The sequence below is a fragment of the Muscardinus avellanarius genome (genome assembly GCF_963383645.1).
Source record: "Muscardinus avellanarius genome assembly, chromosome: 2".
Lineage (NCBI taxonomy): Eukaryota > Metazoa > Chordata > Mammalia > Rodentia > Gliridae > Muscardinus > Muscardinus avellanarius.
The window spans coordinates 116,920,710-116,943,855 of record NC_137787.1 but is presented as its reverse complement, the minus strand read 5'-3'; the positions used below and the strand labels follow the sequence as shown (position 1 = coordinate 116,943,855).

General features: G+C 41.2%; 1 protein-coding gene across 24 annotated transcripts in view; it reads right to left on the bottom strand.

Annotated features, from left to right (window-relative positions):
- Window positions 1–23,146, bottom strand: part of CLASP1 (cytoplasmic linker associated protein 1) — a gene marked incomplete at both ends in the record, with an annotated part of 233,863 nt that overhangs the window by 142,980 nt on the left and 67,737 nt on the right. For all 24 annotated transcript variants that reach the window (XM_080689046.1, XM_080689042.1, XM_080689029.1 and 21 more), the window contains one exon: window positions 19,970–20,037. In XM_080689046.1, the coding sequence (XP_080545172.1) occupies window positions 19,970–20,037 (68 nt within the window). The remainder of the gene's footprint in view (window positions 1–19,969; window positions 20,038–23,146) is intronic.

Genomic DNA, 23,146 nt, shown 5'->3' with positions numbered 1-23,146 from the left:
TAGATATAGAATGTTCCTGAAGAGCTTGTTTCAATGGTCAGAGTTAATCTATTTAAATTATGAGGGCTCTAGTCTCAAAGTAAATAAATCCATTTTAATCAATTTACTGTATGGTAACCTAGGCAGATGGGATATGGCTGAATAAGGTGGGGTCCGTGGTGTTGCCATAGGAACTGTGTCTTTGATTTCCCTAGCTGGCTCACTCTCTGCTTCTGGCCTCCATGATATGAAAATAGTCTTGCTCTTGCCCTCTCTATGCTTCCAGTCATCATTTCCTCAGCTCCAGAGAACCACATGGACTAAAACTCTGAAATCTCAAAAACAAAACAAAACAAAACAAAAACCCGTGAGCAAATAAATCTTCCTTCTTCCAAGTTGTGTGGTTACAGCATTGACAATGTTGCCTGAAGCAGCACTGCTGCATCTCCAGCACTGTGGCCAGCCACTGGAGCATGCTCACCATTACCCTAGGCTCCCTGTAACACTGCCCAGCTCCTAGGTTGCCTCCCTACATAACTACCACACTGTACAGTGTGTGTCAAAGAGTACCACCACGTAAGCCATCCCAAGGCGTGTGTATAAACCCTCACATCCTGAGCCCCACTCCATGCCGCCTGACCAATGAGCAATGCTGGATACAAAGATCCCCCCAAAAAATATGATTGGATCCTAATAGATGACTGGATAACTGGTGCCAATGGGCTCTCCGTGATTATGGAGACCCCTGCCACCACTTAGTTAAAATATACTCTCCAGGGGAGGTGACAATTCCCCTTTAACTAGAGTAGGAGACAAGAAGGGATTCCAGACCCTCCTCAAACTTACTATATGAACTCATAGACAACCAAACCTCAACTTGGGAGCCTCACGCCTTTTGAGGTAACAGCTCATGTTGCGTTATGTTCTCATAAGTAAGGCTAGATCTGTGTCAAGATCTATATTGGGGTTCTGGGAAAACCACTCTGTCTTGTAAGGCCCAATGAGTGCCCGTCCATTCTGACCCCATCAAAGATGTGACACTCTTTTAAAAAGCTCTGTAAAAAGTTAAATCTGAAAAATGTCCATAGGCCACCTCCAGAAAACCCAAAAAAAAGAGTGGTCTGGGACACCAGCCACCACCCATTGCTAAACAGCAGTGAGTTTTTCTCCCACGGCACTGCAGCTGGGGACAGGCAGTAGGGAGATAAGCCAGCCAGGTTAGCCAGCTAGTTTCTAGCTGCAGACCTTGCAAGTGCTGCTATTAGCAACTGCAGTCAATAAACAGACACAGGCCCCAAACACTCATGGGACAGCCCATGTGCACCCCATTGGCCTGCGAACCCTGGCAGTTCATGGGCCCCAGCAGCCCCGGACTCCCAGTGACCCAAGCGCTGGAGCTTGAGTTTTCTTTTAAAAGCCTAAATGGCTGGCTAAGAGTCTAAATTCTGCTTCTGAGAGCCAGACCACTCTAGGCACAGCTCCAGCAGCCTGGGATTCTCAGGGTCCTATTTTCGCCAGATTAGACTCCCAATCAGCTCTGCCCATATAATTCCTACAGAGATCAATGTCCTCTATGTCCTGGGCTCCTTTCTTCTGTTACCTAACATAGCATATGCTGTTAATGGCCCCCACTACAAAATTTACGAAAAAATCTGTGCCTATCTTTGATTTATTGCCGGTTTTAGGCTTCTATCTGCACCTAGCTAATACAACTGTCTGAGGCAAAATATTAAAAAAAATTCTGAAAAATAAAGTGTTTTATTGGCTGGCAGCACTAAGGATTTCTGAGCTTTACCTCATCCAGAGGGAGAGAGAAGAGGTTGGGATGAACACAGGCAGGGTCTGGGGCGGCTCAGACTCACACTCTTAACAGGTCCATCCTGGTGAACTGTGAGGAGCTGCCATCACGAAAGCTCACACAAGGTGCTTAGCCAGACTGAGTTTCACTTTGGTTTCAGGCTGGGATATGCTGGGAAGGGGGGCGACAGACTAGTAAAACCCCAACCTTTGCCCAGACAGACCCCAACCTCTCTCTCTCTCTCTCTCTCTCTCTCTCTCTCTCTCTCTCTCTCTCTCTCTCTCTCTCTCTCTCTCTTGGATGGGATCCCAGCAATCCAAAGTGGAAGCCGGATCTCCACTCTCATGCGTTCTCCGAAATTGGGAAAAATTTGACCCCCAAACTCTAAGGAAGACATTTCTCAGTTTTTTTCTGCACTCAAGTATGGCCAGTGTACTCACTGGGTGATGGAGAGATCTACCCACCTCAGGGAAGTTTAAATAATAACACCATCCAGCCATTAGATCTATTTTGTATAAAGGAGGGCAAACGGACAGAGGTAGCTTATCTTCAGCTAAGATTTATTTAAAGATTGCAGAGTTGAGACAATTTTGGCAGCCTTGGCTAAAACAGAATTTAAACATCAATTAGAACAAAGAAATTAAGGTGCCAAACTGTTCCATCAGCCACTCTCATGAGAAAGCATGCTGGAACATGCAGGCTGCTAACTCTGTCTACTATAATAGAGACTTAAAAAGGGAAAAACAGAAAGAAAAATGTCATGAAGAAATCCTGGTGATCATGTGTCTAAACACCATTTTCATAGGAACCCCAGTACAGGTTCATGCTGACCCCACAAGAAAAACCCAGGCTCAGGTCTGCGTCAGGTGTGGAAAGCCAGGGCATTTCAAAACCCAGTCCCCTTGACAGAAAGGCTACAAATGCCCTCCAAGGCCCTGCCCATGGTGAAAGGGAGACCACTGGAAGTCTGAGCGCCCTCAGGTCTGGAGGGATCTGGGTTTCCCAGATCCAAGTTCCCAGTAATGGGCCCCAGGCTCCCCGATCTGGCTTAAGATTGAGGAACCTTGGGTAACTCTAACTCACAAGCTGTCCCGTTCCTAGTGGATTCAGGTGCCAGGTTTTCTACTCTACCATATTTTTCCCAGTCCAAGATCCTCCCCCCCACCCCTGTACTGGGGATGGAACCCAGGAGAGCATTCCACCACTGAGCTACACACCTAGCCCTATTTTTTTAGCTCTTTCATTTTTGAAACAAGGTCTCACTGCATTGTGAAGTGCCTTGTTAGGTAGCTGAGGCTGTCTGCAAACAGTGATCCTCCAGTCTCTGCCTGCCCAATGCTGGGATTACAAACATGTGCGGTCACACCCGGCCCCCAAGATCCTCTCTTAAAGCAACAGTTTCCGGGCCAACCCCTAGTATGTTTCTTTACTCAAGATTTAACCTGCTCCTGGGGTAACCTCCACTTCGTCCATTCTTTCTTAGACTCCAGCTCCTCTGTTAAAAAGGAGAGATAATGTCAGAAAATCAAACTAACTTACGTAAAGCCTCTCCCTTAGTCTTATGGTATGTTTTGTTTCACCCTTCCAAAAAAGACCCAAAAGGAAAAAAACAACAACTTATGCTGTTCTTTTTCTCTTTTGCTGGTTGTACTAAGACAAGGTGCTGCTCAAGGTTGTTTGTTTGTTTGTTTGTTTGTTTAATCTCAACCAGTCCACACTAAAATGTAAACCTCTAAAAAACTGTCCAGGCCACCATAAACTTAGACTTCTGTGAGATGTGATCAAATACAATATGCATTGTCTTTAAGGTTTTTTTTTTCCCCTTTGGGGGAAAAAAAATTAAAACACTAGTGATGTTTACTGATGTCTTAGTTGTCTACGGTAATCTATAATTCAGTTATTAAGTTGGGTAAATGTAAAATGTGAGTAATGCTTTAAAATGCTCTTAATGTCATATGGTTTAAAATAACACGAGTCTTTTAAATGGGTTTCTAGGGGCTTTTTCCAAGATGGCGATGGAGAGACGCAGCGTCCCTCACTAGCTGAAGCAAACTAAGTTCAACTACTGAGACAGAAGTGTCTTAATAAAGGAAAAATTAAACATACGATCCAAAACAGACTTGGCTGCCGGGCGTGGTGGCGCACACTTGTAATCCCCGCGCTTGGGAGGCGGAGACAGGAGGATCGCGCAGGTTCGAAGCCAGCCGTGCTGGCGTAAGAGACCCTGTTTCAAAAATATAAAATAGGTCTGGGAGTGTAGCCCGGAGGAAAGAGGGCTTCCAGGAACCCCAGTACCACCAAAAAAAAAAAAAAAAAAAAACAAAAAACAGACTTGGGGAGTACGGCAGAAAAATTCCAGCAACTGAGCTGCAAGATTCACCACAACACACAAAGAAAGCAGATAGTGAGCTGAAGACTCGGCGGCTGGCAGAGTGCAGGTGCAGGCGCAGTGGCCTCAGGGCCGCTGGCCCAAATGGGACTTTTGGGTCTTTAACATTCCCAGAGAAGCTCTAAAGTCTGAAAGTGACCAGAGAGTTCCAATACCTGAAGTTGCTGAGCTCCTGAGCTGCACGCAACAAAGGGGGTCCCACAGACACGCCCGGAGATCGGCAGGGACCTGGAAGTGGACCTGCTCACCGCGGGAGGGAAAAGTCAGCAGGATACGGGAGAGCTGCCAGAGCTTCAGAGCCACAGATTGGACTGTCAGCGTGAATTCAGAGGAGCCACGGACCCAGCAAGCACACAGTGAGTACGATATATGTGAGTGCCAGTGTACGCAAAGTGGGCCACTTCAACTCCGGGACCAAAGAAGAGCACTTAAGGTACGATACCTGCATGGGGCCACAAGGGGATACTCCAAGCAAATACAAGATTCACCATATATCAACAACATAGTAGGACTGTTATCTCTTTTATTATTTTTTTATTTACTATTTTTCCATCCTTTTATATTTTATTTTTTACTATTGCGGTTTGGTATTATTTGTTTTACTTTTTGGGTCTTTGGGTTTGTTTTGGTTTTGGGTTTTCTGGGGGAATAAGTTTTTTTTCTGGGGGGATAAGTTTTTTCTAAAGTCCTAATACAAGGCCAGGCGTGGTGGCACACGCTTGTAATCCCTGCACTTGGGAGGCTGAGACAGGAGGATCACATAAGTTCGAAGCCAGCCTCAGCTACTTAGGCTTTCAGCAACTTAGTGAGACCCTGTCTCCAAATAAAGTATAAAAAAGGTCTGGGAGTATAGCCTGAAGGTAGAAAGCCTCTAGGTTCCACCCCCAGTACCACCAAAAAAAAAAAAAAAAAAAAAAAAAAGTCCTAATACAAAGACTGGGCTAAAAATAATACCCACTAACGATAGGAAGACAACAGAAAGCCAGACCTGAGAACTCTGAAAATATGAGATCTAGGAATAATGGAGAAATGACAGAAATCATGAATACTGACCTACAAGAAATGCAGGAAGGGGAGTTCCGAATCTTGATCTACAATATGATGAAAGGATTTAAAACAAGTTTAGAGGAGATGAAAGATGAGATAGAAACACTAAAAAAGAATCAGAAAGAGGTCTGGAATGAAATGAAAGAGTCAATAAATGAAATGAAGTCAGCAATAGAAAGAAATTCTGGAAGATTAGAGAAAATGGAAAGTAGAATATCACTGTTAGAAGACAGTTTATCCAACACCGAAAACACAGTCAATAGTATGCAGCAGTCATTACAGCAACAAAACCTAAACATACAGCAAATTTGGGACAACATGAAACGCCCTAACTTACGGATAAAAGGCATTGAAGAAGGGATAGAGGTACAGACCAGGGGCATCCGTAATCTCTTCAAAGAAATAATTTCGGAGAACTTCCCTAACATGGCAGAAGAGATAGATCTTCATGTTCAAGAGACATACAGAACACCATCAAGACAAGATCAAAAAAGAACCTCCCCACGCAACATAATAGTCAAAATGACTAACACAGAGGCCAAGGAAAAGATCTTAAAAGCAGTGAAAACAAAAGGTCGGGTGACATACAGAGGCAAAACAATAAGAATCACCCCAGACTATACAACCCAGGTCATGAATGCCAGGAGAGACTGGTATGACGTGATCCAGACCTTGGAAGAAAATAACTTCCAACGGAAGCTGCTTTATCCAGCAAAACTACTATTCAAAGTCGACGGCAAAATAAAAGTATTTCAGGATAAACAAAATCTCAAAAAATTTATGAATTCAAAGCCAACACTAGAGAAAATACTTAAAGAAATAAACCATAAAGAAGAAAAAAGAAGCAGACTTCAGAACCAGAGAAGAGAGGAAAGTGATCAGAGGGGCTTCTAAGTAAGGAAGAAAGAAAAAGCTACCAAACAGATGACATAACACAAAATGACAGAAAACAAAAATCCTATTTCAATAATAACTCTTAATGTCAGAGGACTTAACTCATCAATCAAAAGACATAGATTGGCAATGTGGATCAAAAAACACAACCCAAATATATGCTGTTTCCAAGAAACTCACCTAACAGCCAAAGATACTCACAGACTGAAAGTGAAAGGATGGAAAAAGATATGCCATGCTACTGGAGAACAAAAAAGGGCAGGGGTAGCAATCCTGATATCCAACAAAACAGACTTTAAACTAAGACACATCAGAAGAGACAAATTAGGGCACTTCCTTTTATTAAAAGGAACAATACACCAAGATGATATAATGATAGTAAACATTTATGCTCCAAATGTGAATGCAACCACGTTTGTAAAACAAACCCTTCAGGACATCAGATCTCAAATAGACCCAAATACAATCATTCTGGGAGACTTCAATATGCCTCTCACACCACTGGGTTGATCTTCAAGGCAAAAGTTGACTAAAGACTCTTTAGAACTAAAGAAAACTATAAACGAAATGGACCTAAGAGACATATACAGAACATTTCATCCAGAAACTACAGAATACACATTCTTCTCATCAGCCCATGGAACCTTCTCCAAAATAGATCACATCCTGGTACACAAAGAAAGCACCAGCAAATTCAAAAGATGTAATATAATTCCTTGCATCTTTTCAGGCAATAATGGAATTAAAGTAGAAATCAACAACAGGAAACTCAAAAGAAACTATGCAAATATGTGGAGACTGAATGATACACTATTGAATGATGAATGGGTAAGAGCAGAAATTAGGGAAGAAGTAAAGAAATTTTTGGAAATAAATGAAAACAGAGGCAGAACTTACCAAAATCTCTGGGACACTATGAAGGCAGTATTAAGAGGAAAGTTTATTGCATTGAGTGCTCACATAAGAAGGACTCAGAATCACCAGGTTCAGACCCTATTGGCACAACTCAAGAACCTAGAAAGACTGCAACAGTCCAACCCCAAAGCCAGCAGAAGACAGGAAATTATTAAAATCCAAGCAGAAATAAATGAAATAAGAGAACAACAACAAAAAAAAATTCAAAGAATCAACAAAACAAAAAGCTGGTTCTTTGAAAAGGTTAATAGAATTGATAAACCCCTGGCCAACCTAACCAAAAGAAAAAGAGAATCAATGAAAATTACTAAAATCAGAAATGAAAAAGGAGACATCACCACAGATAGTGAAGAAATTCAAAGGATTATCAGAAACTACTTTAAAAATTTATACTCCAATAGACAAGAAAACATGGAAGAAATCGATAGATTCCTAAACACAGTTAACCTACCTAAACTGAACCAAGAGGACATAGCAAGCCTAAACCAACCAATAGCAAACAATGAAATAGAAATGGCAATAAAAATTCTTCCATCAAAGAAAAGCCCAGGCCCAGATGGGTTCCAGCTGAATTCTACAAAGCCTTTAGTAAAGAACTAATACCAATACTTCATAACTTATTCCAGGAAATTGAAAGAGATGGAACTCTCCCAAATTCCTTCTATAAGGCCAGTATCACATTAATCCCCAAACCAAATAAAGATACCTCAAGAAAGGAAAACTACAGACCAATATCTTTAATGAACATAGATGCAAAAATTCTAAACAAAATACTACCCATACACATTCAAAACCATATCAAGAGAATAATACACCATGATCAAGTTGTTTTTATCCCAGAAAAACAAAGTTGGTTCAACACACGCAAATCAATACATGTCATCCACCACATAAATAGAATCAAGAATAAAAACCACACCATCATAGCAATAGATGCTGAAAAAGCCTTCGACAAAATCCAACACCCATTCATGTTAAAAACACTACAGAAAATAGGAATAAAAGGAACATACCTCAACATCATTAAGGCAATATACAACAAACCCAAAGCCAACATTATACTGAATGGGGAAAACCTGCAAGAATTCCCCCTAAAATCGGGAACAAGACAAGGATGCCCACTATCACCACTCCTCTTCAATATAGTCCTTGAGACTCTTGCCACAGCAATAAGACAAGAGAAGGAAATCAAAGGAATTCAAATAGGAAGAGAGGAATTAAAATTATCCTTAATTGCAGATGACATGATCCTTTATCTGAAAGACCTCCCGTGCTCATGGATAGGCAGAATAAATATCAAAATGGCCATTCTGCCAAAAATGATTTATAGATTCAATGCAATTCCCATCAAAATACCAACTACATTCTTAACAGACCTAGAAAAAGCAATCATGAACTTTATATGGAGAAAGAAAAGACCCAGAATAGCCAAAGCAATTCTCAGCAACAAGAATCACGCAGGAGGCATCACAATCCCAGATTTCAAACTATACTATAGATCAATAGTAGTAAAAACAGCATGGTACTGGCACAATAACAGGTACACTGACCAGTGGAACAGAATAGAAAATACAGAAACAAATCCACACACCTACAGTCAATTAATCTTTGACAAAAGGGGCCAAACTCATATGCTGGAGAAAAGATAGCCTTTTCAACAAATGGTGCTGGGAGAACTGGCTATCCATTTGTAGAAAGATGGAACTAAACCCCTATATCTCACCATGCACAGGAATCAACTCGAGATGGATCAAAGACTTAGAAATCAGACCAGAGACTGTGAAGTTATTAGAGGAGAGCATAGGCTCATCACTACAACATATAGGCACAGGCAATAACTTTCTCAACAAAACCTCCAAAGCTCAGGAAATTAAAGCAAGAATCAACAAGTGGGATAGCATCAAACTAAAAAGTTTCTTCTCATCAAAGGAAACCATCAAGAACCTAAAGAGGAAGCCTACAGAATGGGAGAAGATCTTTACCAGTCACCACTCCAATAGGGGGCTAATATCCAGAATATACAAAGAGCTCAAAAGACTCTGCACTAGCAAAACAAACAACCCAATCAAGAAATGGGCAACTGAAATGAATAGACACTTTACAAAAGAGGAGATACAAATGGCCAATAGATTCATGAAAAGATGTTCTTCATTTTTAGCCATCAGGGAGATGCAAATCAAAACTACGCTGAGATTCCATCTAACCCCAGTCAGATTGGCAAGCATAAAGAAATCAAACAATAATAAATGCTGACAAGGATGTGGAGAAAGAGGAAGTCTTTTACATTGTTGGTGGGAGTTCAGCCACTATGGAGATCTGTGTGGAGATTCCTTAGAAAACTGGGAATAGATCCACCATACGATCCAGCTTTACCACTCCTGGGTATTTTTCCAAAGGGGTTGAAAACAGAGAATTACAGCAACATATGCATACCTTTGTTCATAGCAGCACAGTTTGTAATAGCCAAAATTTGGAAACAACCTAGGCCCCCATCAACAGATGAATAGTTTACAAAGTTATGGGAAATACACACAATGGAATTCTATTCAGCTATAAAGAAGAACAAAATCACATCATTCGTAAGAAGATGGAAAGGGCTGGAAAGCATTATGTTAAGTGAGATCAGCCAAACACAGAAAGGGAAGGTACATATGTTTCCTCTAATATGCCCAAACGAGTAAGCACTGGGGATACCAAAGGGACTCCAGATAATGGAAGGGAAATCTCAGCAAAGTTTGAATGGAAAACTAAGAGAGGAAGGAGGCTGAACTTGATTGATGAGCAGCTATTTCCAAATAGGTGTAAAAGTACGAATATAGCAAGGTTAGCTTGGGTATTAAGTATTGGGAGGGGGGGAAGGGAAACGAGGGGGGGAGGGCACCAAATACAGATTAAATGTATAACATTTACTTTCAATAAAATAAATTTAAAAAAATAAATGGGTTTCTAAATTGTTGGTGTAAAAACATTGTAAAATGGTATTGTTTGGGGGTTAGCTTTTATTATGTAGGAACAAGGGACAGATGTGGAAAGTGAGTGGGTGTAAAAATTTTCTGGTGGAGAAAGGAGAGAAAGGAATGAAATTTTGGACAGTGTTTTGTATAAAGTAAGGTTTATCCTAAGATTGTCCCAAATGGGAAAAGAAAGGAATAGGATAAAAGTCAAAGGATTAAGGCAAGTCATTAAGCATTTGTGGAATGTTTGTTTGCATATGTGATAAAGATGGCTTTATACATAACTTAGTTAAAAGATTTAGAGTAAGTTTCTATTTAAAAAACTATTTTTTTCCTATTAAGCCTACCTCTTTTGAGACCTCTGGAGGCCATCTATTCATACTTGTATTTGGCCCATGGTTACTAAATTGTGTGGTTAAGTTTGTCTTCAACACAGCTAGAGCCATCAAGCTCCAGATGACGTTCCAGATAATATCCCACATGAACATCTGCCGGAGCCCCTTGGACAGCCATGGACACCTCTAACATCGGCTGCTCTAACCCCCGCAAGTGACTTCCTTGCACCCTCAAGGCCAGGACCCCACTTCAACCCCTCTTAGCATGGAAGTAGCTTGATTAACTTTCTTCGTCCACATTCCCTTTGGCCTGATGGGTATCAGGAAGTTAATAAAAAGTGGAGGGATTGATGGGGATTGAGCCTGTATTAACTGTTAATAAGAGTTGTATTAATGGCTAATACGAATAAGCTTTCACACTTAGGCAAAACAATAAAATCCTTTTCTAAGCTGTCAGTCAATAGTTGCAGCCAATATTGTCCTCAGTCAGCTAAAAGTTAGCTGTTAACCCAGCTAACCATGGAATGTTAAACACTAAATTCTCAGCCGGGCTTGGTTGCACACGCTTGTAATCTCCGCGCAGGAGGCTGAGACAGGAGGATCGCGCAGGTTCAAAGCCAGCGTCACTGGCTTAAGAGACCCTGTTTCCAAATAAAAATATAAAATAGGTCTGGGAGTGTAGCCCGGAGGTAGAAAGGTTCCATCCCCAGTATCACCAAAAAAACAACAACACTAAATTCTCATAGTATGTTTAAATTAAGGTTAAGAGAACCAGAACCCTATATTAACTATCAAGTACCCAAAAGAGTTATAACCCAAAGTCTCCATACTTTAAAGACAAGTTTACATAATAAATAAATTCTAGCAGATGGTGATAAAAATGGCTAAAAACTCCCAAGGACACGGGAAGATGGTATAGGCCTTCTCCAAAGTGGGTACATACCATGTAACCCCTGACCTTGTTAACCAAGTAACACATCTTGGTCATAAATGTAACAAGAAAGGCTAATACCATGGAGATAATTGGTGGGCCTGTGCCTGCATTAGGTCAGGGGGAGGTGAAAAGACTATTGGCTAAGCAGGATGGGAAAAAGAAGAAAATGAATCCTTATAAAATCTGTTCTAATGTTCAAAACTCCAGTGTCTTATCTGCAAGGCACTCCACTGCATTTATTTCTCTAATGCAGTGCTTTGTGGCTCTGTCCCTTCTTTCTGCCCTTGTAATAATAAAAATTGCTTAAGTCTGCAGCAGAGTTCTGGCTATTCTTTCCCAAGATTAGCTAAGAACAAGAACCCATGTTGACAACTCCAGTTTCCTGATCTGGCCTTAGCCTCCAGAACTGCTGGAAGTACAGAGGTTGACACCAATGTTTGAGGCTCCTGTTTTATTTTTAATTAAAAACAAGTTTTTGAAATAGCATTCGAATTACAGAAAAGTGGTAAGGATAATAAGTTCAGAGTTCCCATATACCACATACTTAATTTCTCAATATTTAACATGTTACATTAATGTGGTACATTTGTTACAATTAGTGAACCAAGGCAGATGCCTCCAATCTATGAAGCAAGCAAATGATAACAAACATCACATTTTCAGAGTGTATTTTGGTTATGGAGTACCAAAGCCTGTATTAATAGTATTTCTTTTAATCCTCCCACTTTTTAAATTATTATCTACAGCAACTATAGAAAATGGCAAGCCAGGCATGGTGGCACACACTTGTAATATCAGCAGTCGGGAAGCTGAGACAGGCCAGCCTCAGCAACTTAGTGAGGGCCCCAGCAACCTATTGAGACCCTGCTTCAAAATAAAAAATAAAATAGACCTGGAGGTGTAGCTCACAGGTGGAATATCCCTGGGTTCAATTCCCTTTACCAAATCAGGAGGAAGAGGAGGAGGAGGCAGAAGGGGAGGGAGAGGCAGTGGCAGCAAAGAAGCGAGCAAATGGTAACCACAGACTCAAAGGGGCATGCCATAACGTTCAGGGTTGAGCACACCAGCAAGGAGGGGTGCTTGGCTTCTCAGGACGGCTCGCTGGGAGAGGTCCAAGATGAGAAAGTCCAGGGTCTCCTTTCTGTTCCACCACAGAACACTTGAAACCTTCAGGCCTGCTGTTCATGGGGCTGTGGCTGTGAGGACAAAACCACAACAAAGAACATACGGGAACACATTCTGAAAGTACTGACATGCTCTACCCAGTGGGAGGACAGCTGCTATTATCATCTACAGATGGTCAACAGCTCCGTATTAGCCACAGATGATCAACTCTGCCACTGCTCCAAGAAGTGCTCCTGATGTAACCATCCTCCCATGTGTGCAGCAACTGAGGGTCCACGTCACCAAGGCTTCCCAGGTGACAGGATTAAGCAGGCAATTTGAAAGGAAATAGCAAGCAAAAGCACTCAGTTCTAAACCCAGACCTGCAAGGCTTTCTCCTTGGCCTTTAACCTAAAACAGCACACTCTTATGTGATTGTACCCTGCTGTTTAAAAGAACAACCTCAAATACAGCAACTTATGATGAATACTACTCATTAGTAACATATGTTCAAGTCCTCAAATGAAAGGCTCTAAAAAAAAGTTATTCCATGCATTAATTATTCAATGTTCCTACCCAGGTTATTGGTTTCCTACAACAGCCTACCCTGACAATAAATATCATAATGGAGTGTGAAATAACAAGCAAAATACTATCAATGTTTATCTTAAATTCTCAATGTAAAAATGTAAGCAGAAATGTGGCACCTTCCAACATCACCATCTTCAGCCAAACTCTCACCTTTCTTTCAGCCAAATTAATTTAGTTTAAGATGGAGTTACAAGCCAAGTGAGGGGACATATGCCTGTTGGCCCAGAATTTGAGAGGCTGAGATATACGCATCATGAGCTTGAGGCCAGCCTCTGCAATTTAGCAACACTTGTTTATTTTTCAAGATAAAAAATAAAAATAGACTGGGGGTGTAGATTGGAGGTAGAATGCCCCTGGTCAGTTCAATCCCCATTTCTGGGGATGTGGGTGACAGAAGACAGACAGACACAAACCTTCAGGGTCCCCTACAATCCAAGCACAGAGCCAAGAGGTGAGTGGGCACTTGCTTGCCTGTAGTAGGAGATTAGTGGACACTTGGACTGTGTACAACTGCATCCTGTGTAATACCTGCTTCACACCAAGGGTTATAAATACTCTTCAGAGACAACAAATTACAAGCCCGGTAGGAAAAACTACCTCCTAGAACAGCAAGATAGCACAGAGTGATGGTTCAAAAGAGCCAGAGTAATGTAACTTTCTCCATCTGACTTGACTCATGTAAGAGAATCATCTTTAAAATGTTTAACCATCCTATCTGACACCTCTGCCTGGATGCAAATGTGGATCACATGGAGCCTCTCAGAACACTTCAACATGGGGTCATGCTGAAGCTCACAGAAAGACCCAAGGCCAGTCAGGGAGGCCGTGAGCAACGCTCTCTCTAGTGTTGTTTTCCTGTTCACTTTGACAGTCTGAAGCTTCCTCCTCTAGAAAGGAGAAAATCATTAAAATGATTTTTCTTTTTCTTTTTGATACTTGAGATTAAACCCAGGGGCATTTTACTTTTGAACTAGACCCTCAACCCATTTATTTATTTATTTATTTATTTATTTATTTATTTATTTATTTATATTTTATTTTATTTACTTACTTACTTATTTGCAGTACTGGGGATGGAACCCAGGGGCATTCTACCTCCGAGCTACACACCCGGTCCTATTTTTTATTCTTTTTTTTTTTTTTTAAACAGGGTCTCACCAAGTTGTAAAGGGCCTCACTAAGTTGCTGAGGCTATCCATGAACTGTAACCCTCTGGTCTCCACCTCCCGAATGCTGGGATTACAACCATGCACCACCACACCCAGCTTATTTTTTGTTTTGAAACAGTCTCACTAAATTGCGAAAGCTGGTCTCTAATCAATGGATCCCCCTGTTTTAGCCTCCATGGAATCACAGTCATGCACCACTGCACCTCGCTTTAAACCATGATTCTTAAGACAGAAGCTGCATCTTTGCATTGCTATGAATTCTATGTTTTTCACTCTACACTATTTGGAAAAACCTAGCAATTTCTAGCCAGTAGATTTGTTTTTTAAGAAAGCTTAGACTAACAATTGCTCTGGAACTACAAAAATAGATTAATTTTATAAATACAGTGAATATAAGCAAAAAATTAAAATCACAGAAAATAAATGCAGCCAAGCTTTTGCTTTCTGTACCTCTTCCTCTCCTGTTTTTGAAGGTAAGCATTAGTGTTCAACATATACAAGTCTCATGATTTCTCCCATCCTAAATGTAATTAACACTCCTACCACTTATTTTCTTAAGCTTCATCCATGATTTTCAGTTATCAAACCCACCATAAAATAGTTTGTGTATTTTATTTGCTAGTCAAGCAGCAATAATTACAAACACTTTTCAGAACATATGAGAATGGCCTACCTCTTCCAGTAGTCACAGCTGTCAGTGGTCTTGGTACCAAATAAAAACACTGCTCTGAAAGCTATACCTTCTCACAGCAACTCTGCATCAGCATAGTCTCCACCCACAAGCTCCTTCCATATGAGCCAAGCCAGGACCAATGAGGATGCCAATGCCAGTAGGTTATTTTCGAACCCTATTCCAAAATAAAAGCCCAGGCTGCAAAGACTGTGCACATACACTCATTTTTCAAATGGATGGGAACAGTGTAACTTTCTCCATGTGACTTGACTCCCTCAAGACAGGCATCTTTAAAACAGTTATTCAAGCGGACATAGTGGTGCACGCTTGTAATCCAGCTCTTGGGAGGCTGAGACAGGAGGATTGCACAGGTTCAAAGCCAGCCTCAACTACTTAGTAAGGCTCTCAGTAACTTAGTGAGACCCTGTTTCCAAATAAAATAAAATAAGCCGGGCGTGGTGGCGCACACTTGTAATCCCAGCATTCGGGAGGCTGAGACCAGAGGATCGTGGTTCACGGACAGCCTCAGCTACTTAGTGTGGCCCTCCACAACTTAGTGAGACCTTGTTTCAAATCAAAGGATAAAAAATAGGGCAGGGGGTATAGCTCAGAGGTCAAATGCCTCTGGGTTCCATCTCTACACCTGCAAATAAATAAATAAATAAATAAATAAATAAATAAATAAATAAATAAATAAATAATAGGTCTGGGAGTATAGCCCAGAGGTGGAAAAAGCCCCTGGGTTCCACCCCCAGTGCCATAAAAACCCAAAAAAACAAACAAACAAACAAAACAGTTATTCAATTAGTTTTAACTGCCCAATTTTCCCCCTTCAACAAACGGACTATCCATAACATAAATCTTAAATTCAAAAAGTAAAAAACAATCTTATATCCACATAGAAGATAAGCTGTCCGTAATAGCTTATATTACTTAAAGTTGGATCAGAAACAGTCCCCTCCAGGTTGCCTTAGAAGAGGTCTTAGCAGAGCTCCACATATCTTCTAGCCATGTAATGCCTTATCCGTGGATCTACGACTAGAGAAATACTTTCCAAAGACACTGAACCATGATTCCAAATCTTGCAAGATGTAGAGACTAATAAAATTTCAAAAAAGTGAGGAAGGATGGAGAACTATTTGGGCATCTGATCTGCTTCTTCACAATGGCTGGTTTAGAGGCTGTGTGTGCACAGATAATAATGGACTAGAGTCTTAATAAAGACTTGCCTTTAAACGAAAGCTTTGTCCTTGCCGTACCTGGCAGTAATTCAGCCTCACCTAACACAATTCATCACTGGTCCATTTGTTCTTAGGAGTTGCAGTGGCATTTCTCATTTCCAACAAAGTATAAATATCTGTAACAGTGTTCAAGTCACAAACATCTGAGCATGAAAAGATGAGCAGGATGCATTTGGCAGCAAAACAATACCCTAGGTGTGTTCATACCTTAGGGCGCCTGAGTTCATGATTACCTGGCACCTCATTTACAGTTCAGTATGCAGAGAAGTGTTTTGTCTTTTTCTTCAGCTACAGATTATGGAATTTTCATAGAGCTAAGTGACATGATGCTTTCCATCTTTTTCCATAAACATGTTAGCTTTGCTTTAAGCAGATCAAAAGCATGTGTATTTTTTAACCAATTTAAGTCTCTGGGCTTCACTTAATCAAATCCAATTAGAGACCATTAAGTGGTTACAGATAAAGGACACTGATTAGTCCATAATTACTGGCTCTTTCATTCTCAAAATCCAATTCTCCCAGGAACATGGGCATATCTGTATGATTTAAAACTTACATAGAAAACAATTTTCTCTTTTGAAACCCATGAATAGAAAAACTGTAATTTTTGCTTCAAGGGGTTTGCTAATTATATGGAGATAGGAAAGAAAAAAAATATTCTATAGAGCATATTTTTAACTCCCAAATTCTTGCCATGCAAAGCTGCAAGGCCTCTGGGTAACCTAGCAACAAGGATGACTCAGACAGATGAGGGACTTTATTACAGACAGAAAGCCTATCTCATACTGCTGCACTTATTACAATTACATTATACTTTAAAAAAAACTACCCATAGGTTTCATATGAATGTAATCAACTCAACCTCATAGAACAACATAATTCTGAATCTGTAAAGAAATACAACCCAGGATGAGACCCATTTATTCCTTAAGAGTACTACCATTACACTAATAGTTTCTTCCCATCTATTGAAAACCCAGAGCTTTGATTTCTGATGCAAAGTATATTGTTGCTCACAAAAATAAACAAACTGAACCTCAAAATTTAAAACCTTTGTATACCAAAAGAAACTATAAAAAAGTGAGAAGATAACCAGGCATGGTGGTGCAACGTGTAATCCCAGTACTTGGGAGGCTGAGACAGGAGGATCGCAGGGTTTTGTATTTTGCTGTACTGGGGATTGAATTCAGGGACATTCTAACTAGCCCTACTTGTTATTCTTTATTTTGAAACAGGGTCTCACTAAGTTGTGGAGGACCTAAGTAGATGAGGCAGGATGAAAACCTGAGATCCTCTTGTCTCAGCCTCCCAAGTACTGAAATTATAAGCAAGCACCACTATACCCGGGACGACTGCATGTTTGAGGACAGCCTCAGCAATTTAGGTCCTCTGCAACGTAGTGAGACCCTATTTCAAAATAAAAAATAAAACAGGGCTGGGGATATAGCTTAGAGATAGAATGCCCTGGGGTTCAATCCCCAGTACAAAAACCAAAACAAACAAATAAGCAAAAAATACAAGAGAATAACATGTAGAAAAGAAAAAATATACCTGCAAATCATCTGCTAAGAGTCTGTATGGAGAAGATATAAAGAACTTGCAAAGCTTGACAGCAAAAAGCAAATGACTCCACCAAAATTTGGGCAAAGGACTAGAACAGAGATTTTCCCCAAGAAAGATCCACAATGGCCAACAAGACATGAATACCAGTTCAACATCATTCATCATTAGGGAAATGAAAATCGAAATCACAATTAGATCCCACTTTACCAACTAGGACAACTATAATAAAAAACAGAAACCAACAGGTCCTGTCAGAACGTGGAGAGTCTGGGAATATAAAATATGATATAATTGCGGTGGGAAACACTTTGGTAGCTCCTTAATACCACATCACCCACTGGGCAGTTGCACTGCTCCTTCGTATACAATATTTACACAAAAGAACTGAAAACAGATGCTCAAGCAAAAACTTGTTCACAAGTGTTCAAAGTAGCACTATTTACAATGTGTGAAAGGCAAGAACAAACCCAAGTGGCTCTTAGTGGATAAACAGTTCTACATATCGATGCATTTAATAAAAATGATTGCATTATACACTTGAGCTATGTGAATTATATATCAATAAAGTAACTTTTCAAAAGAGCATTATTGCCAATTTAAAGGAAACATATAGTATGTTTTAAATGCATATCTCAAAAGTAACCTAAAGCTCTCAGAAAACAAAACACACAAGTACGAATTCCTTCTCAAATGATATGCTTTTTACTTAAAAAATGAATACATTTTCCAGGCATGGTGGTGCACAGCTGTAATCCCAGTATTGTAGTCCCTGTCGAGACAAGAGCACCACAGGTTCAAGACCAGCCTCAGACACTTGGAAAGACCCTCATCAGCTGAATATGATGACACATGCTTATAATCCCAGTACTTAGGAGGCTAAGACAAGAGGATTGAAAGATCACAGACGGCTTCAGCAAGTTAGTGAGGTCTTCTGCAACTTAATGAGATCCTGTTTCAAAAATACAGAGTATAAGCTGGGCATAGTTGTGCACCTTGTAATCCCAGCATTTGGAAGGCTGAAACAGGAGGACTGCGGTTCGCGGACAACCCCAGCTACTACTTAGTGAGGGAGGCCCTTTGCAACTCAGCGAGACCTTGTTTCAAAATAAAGAATAAAAAATCAGGCTGGGTGTATAGCTAGGAGGTAGAATGCCCCTGGGTTCAATCCCTAGTACTGCAAAAAAAAAAAGTGTGTGTGTGTGTGTGTGTGTGTGTGTGTGTACACACACACACAGAATATGAAAGGGGTAGGGTGTACTTCTGAGATAGAATGCCCCTGGATTCAATCTCCCAGTACCAAAAAAAGGTGTGGGAGGAATACACACACACACACACACACACACACACACACACACACACACACTTCTAAATTGGAACAACAGGAAATCAACAGTCTGAGCACTTAGCCATGTCCAGCCAGACACTGTGCTAGGAGTTTTACATACAACCTTCCTTTTTTTACTACTGAGAATGGAACAGAGGGGCATTCTACCTCTGAGCTACACGTACCGCCCTATTTTATTTTTTATTTTGAAACAGGGTCTCACTAAGTTGCAGAGAGCCTTGCTAAGTTGCTAAGGCTGGGCTCAAACCTGTGGTCCTCCGGTCTCAGCCTCCCAAGTATTGGGATTATAAAAGTACAATACTATGCCTGGCAATCTAAGCTTTTGTTTAACTTCAAATTACATGGAGCCCTTTAATTAATAGAGAAAGTGGAGAGTAAATGGGCTCAGAGAAAGTAGAGGAGTCAACAATCTGAATGAAGCAGAAGATTTCAAAGAATGATCACACTGGGAATTGTAGAGCAAAAACCAAATAAAAGTAGAAGGTGGCAACAGAGTTTATTCCCCTGTGATTGCAGTTTCTCTGCACTACCTCATGTTGTAAAAGCCGACTAACTCAGGTTAGGAATTCTAAAATCTCTATACATTTACATTACTTTTTTCCCCTTAAAGAAAATTATTGGCTATAATAATAGTAATACCATAGTAATGCTGGATGTGGACCCGGGACAGCATCAACAGCACCCAGTTTACAGTGGAGAAGGGTGCCTGGTTGCTACACGGCTAGGGAAGAAGAGAAAAAAGGACAGATGGGAGGCTGCCCCGGAGCCCAAGGAAGATACAGTGGAAGACAGAAGCCAGGAAGTGAGAATAGAGGGTTTGTTGGGAAAGGAATGACGCCCAGTGAGCTAATGACTCAGTGTGGGTTAAGAATAATGTCATGGTAACTGCCCAGCTTTTCACTGAAAGCAGGAGTGCAGGTTAAGTTATAGGACCTAGAAACCCTTACTCAGGTCTCTAGAGTGCAGCTGCTCAGGAGGAGCCTAAGCCTCAGGACATCAAACCGAAGAGGCTGCAGCACGACTGAGGCTTCTACTCACCATTTGCAGATGGTATCATGTTGCCAGACTTCTGTACTTCATCAAATTTTGTAAAAATGACATTCAGTCTGTATGAAAACAAAAATACACATAAACTATTAACCATTGTTATTCAGTCAGTTATCCAACACTGCTGTGAAGTTCAGCCCTGTCCAACAAAATTATCAATAATACAAACCCACTCAACAAAAATAGTAACTATCAATGACACTACCCAAAAGTAATGTGCAGCTATCAATGGCTAAGCACTGGTGCATTCCCACCACACTTGGGTGATGACGAAGATTATCATCACCTCAGTCCACAGATAAGAAAATCACAATCCCACGCCTTACTGACGACTAATGGGACACAATTAGTGTGGTGGAGATCCAGCCCCTGTTCTCAGATGTTATACTAAATATGACTCCCTACACAAAATGAATACATGATAAAGGGTGTGTATTTCTATTTCTAAGCACAGTTTGGCAGTTATTCTGGATAAAGCTTTCTAAAAGGCACTAATATTACATTGCAAAGGCTTTTCTTTTCTTTTCTTTTCTTTTTGGTACTGGGGTTCCTGGAAGCCCTTCTACCTCCGGGCTACACTCTCAGACCTATTTTTTTATATTTTTTTAAATATGGAAAAAGGGTCTCTTAAGCCAGCACAGCTGGCTTCGAACCTGCGCGATCCTCCTGTCTCCACCTCCCAAGCGTGGGGATTACAAGCGTGCGCCACCACGCCCGGTGCTGCAAAAGCTTTTCTATGACAAGTTCAAATCACAAGGTTACAATGATTTCTCTAGAAACACTTGGTGACTGCAGTATCTTCAGCTTAAGAAATCTGCATGACATTGAGTTTCTATTAATAAATCATTTGACCTTAGCATTTAAAACTGAAGCAAAACTCAATCAGTCAAAATATTCCATCCTAGTGAGACTGAAAATGAGAAGGCTGGGAACAGAATTAACTTCTAGAAAAGTTAAAAGAGGCTTTCTCCACCAAAAAAAAAAAAAAAGGAATGTCATTTGCAGGAAAATGGGTAGATCTACAAAATATTATGCTGAGTTAATCCAGTCTTAGAAAGTCACAGGCCATTACGTTTTTGCTTCTATGTGAAAGCTAGAATGAAAATAGGAAAGAATATCGGGTGTGGAGTGTACACCTGGAATCCTAGTACCCGTGAGGCTGTGAGTAGAGGGTAGCAGGCTCCAGACCTCAGCAACTTAGCGAGATCATGCTTCAAAATAAAAAAGTCAGGCTGGGGTGTAGCTGAGAGGGAGAATGTTCCTGGGTTCAATTCCCAGTATCGGACAAAGACTTTAAAAAAATATGAAAGAAAATAGGAAGCAAAGGGACTTGACAAAGAGAAGAGACCAGAAGAATGGTGGAGGAGGACTGGGGAGGAAAATGAAGCTTGAGTAAGGAACTAGTTCAAAGAAGGTTATATCCATACATGAAAGTATCACTGCCGACCTCACTGACATGTAGGGAGAGGAAAGAAGAGGAGTGGGTGGGCAATAGAGGCAAGCATAATAAGTGATGTCTGTGCATTTAAGTTTCACTTTGAATCGCACTACAATGTATAATTATGACACACTAATGAAAGTATTGCAGGAGATCCCCAAGCAAAACACAGGTGCGCTGGACTAGTGTCCAGGCTGAGGTTCCACAGAAAAGAGTTCTGTATTCAAACTCAGGCCACTCATTTCTGAAACCAGACCAGTCATATAGCATTTCCTCACATACCATCCTGTCCTAAATGTTTCTTCTCCACCCAAATGCAAGCTCCTGGAGGGTTTCAACCATATTATTATTATTATTATTTTTTCCTGTGGGAGGGATACTAGGGATTGAATCCAGGGCATTGTACCTTCAATCTATGTTCCCAACCCTTCTTTTAAACAGGGTCTTGCGAAATTGCTGAAGCTTGCCTTGAACCTGTGATCCACCTATCTCGGCCTTCCTAATACTGGGATTACAATGATTGCACCACCATGCCTATCTAGGGGCCCTATTCTTTTCATGTCTGTACCACGCACGGCACCATGAAGTTAGATCCTGGTGCTAGATCGCTGGGGCCTGACCCTGCCCTGCCTTCACTCTGGAGCATTGATATCCCACACATTCTGGTCTTAGTTCGTTCATTCAACAAATACTTGAGGGTCCATTATGTATCTAACGCTAAGCTAGCTAGATGTTGGATATGTAATATTCCTACCTTTGGGAGCTTAAATTCTAAGTACCAGGGAAGCCAAAGATACGAATCCAGAGAATGAAGAGGATGAGCCAGCCTGATAACAGCCTCTCCTCTTTCACCCCACAGACATTATTGATGATCCTTTCAAGCCATCTTTTCATCCAAGCCCATATATGGCCTTAGAATTTTTACCAGAATCACTCCAGGAAACCACTAGCGGTTAAAGTGGACACTAAAAACCCAGTCACCATGGCAGGACCACACCTGAACTGAACTAGGACTCCTGTTCCAATCCAGCTTTCACCACTGATCTGGAAGGACGCCTCAGAACCAACTTCCTAAGATGTTTCCATCACCTTCTCTTTTAGAGTAACTAAGGCCTCCAGTGGCCTGGCACACCCACAATCACATCACGGCACGGGTTGCCAGGACATGCTCCTGCCGAGGTGTCACTTTATTGTGTCACAGCCACACCCTCTGACGTGAGCATGCCTGCAGTTGACAAGGCAGGGCTGAGGTACACCTCTAGTCCTGGAACTCCTAGGTAAGGGCAAGTATGGCTTCTCCTGGGAGAGTCTCCCAATCACAAATGGCACTGGTGAAAGATCTGCAGGTTCTCTCTCTGTGGCAAAGCCTCTCGCTGAGGTCACACTAACCACAGCTTGGCAGGTAAACAGGACTGAAAAGGTCACTGTTGCTTAAAGGTACACTTCAACGCAGATGCTCCTCCACTGCTATACTCTGGTCTCTCCAGCTCCACCATCTTGGCTTCATAATGACCCCACAATGGCTCCCATCAAAGCTACCTCACCTCAAGAGATGAGCAGCCTGGTTTAGGACTGACAAGCACCATATGGAAGGCGCCCTAGGGAATGGAAGCGAGCCATGCCTCAGCCCTGAGCACAGCTGCTCAAATGCCTCCCAGGTCCCTACCAGCATGCCCTGGCCTAGAAGGGCATGCTGCTCATAATTAAAGCCAGAAAATGAGTAACGTTGA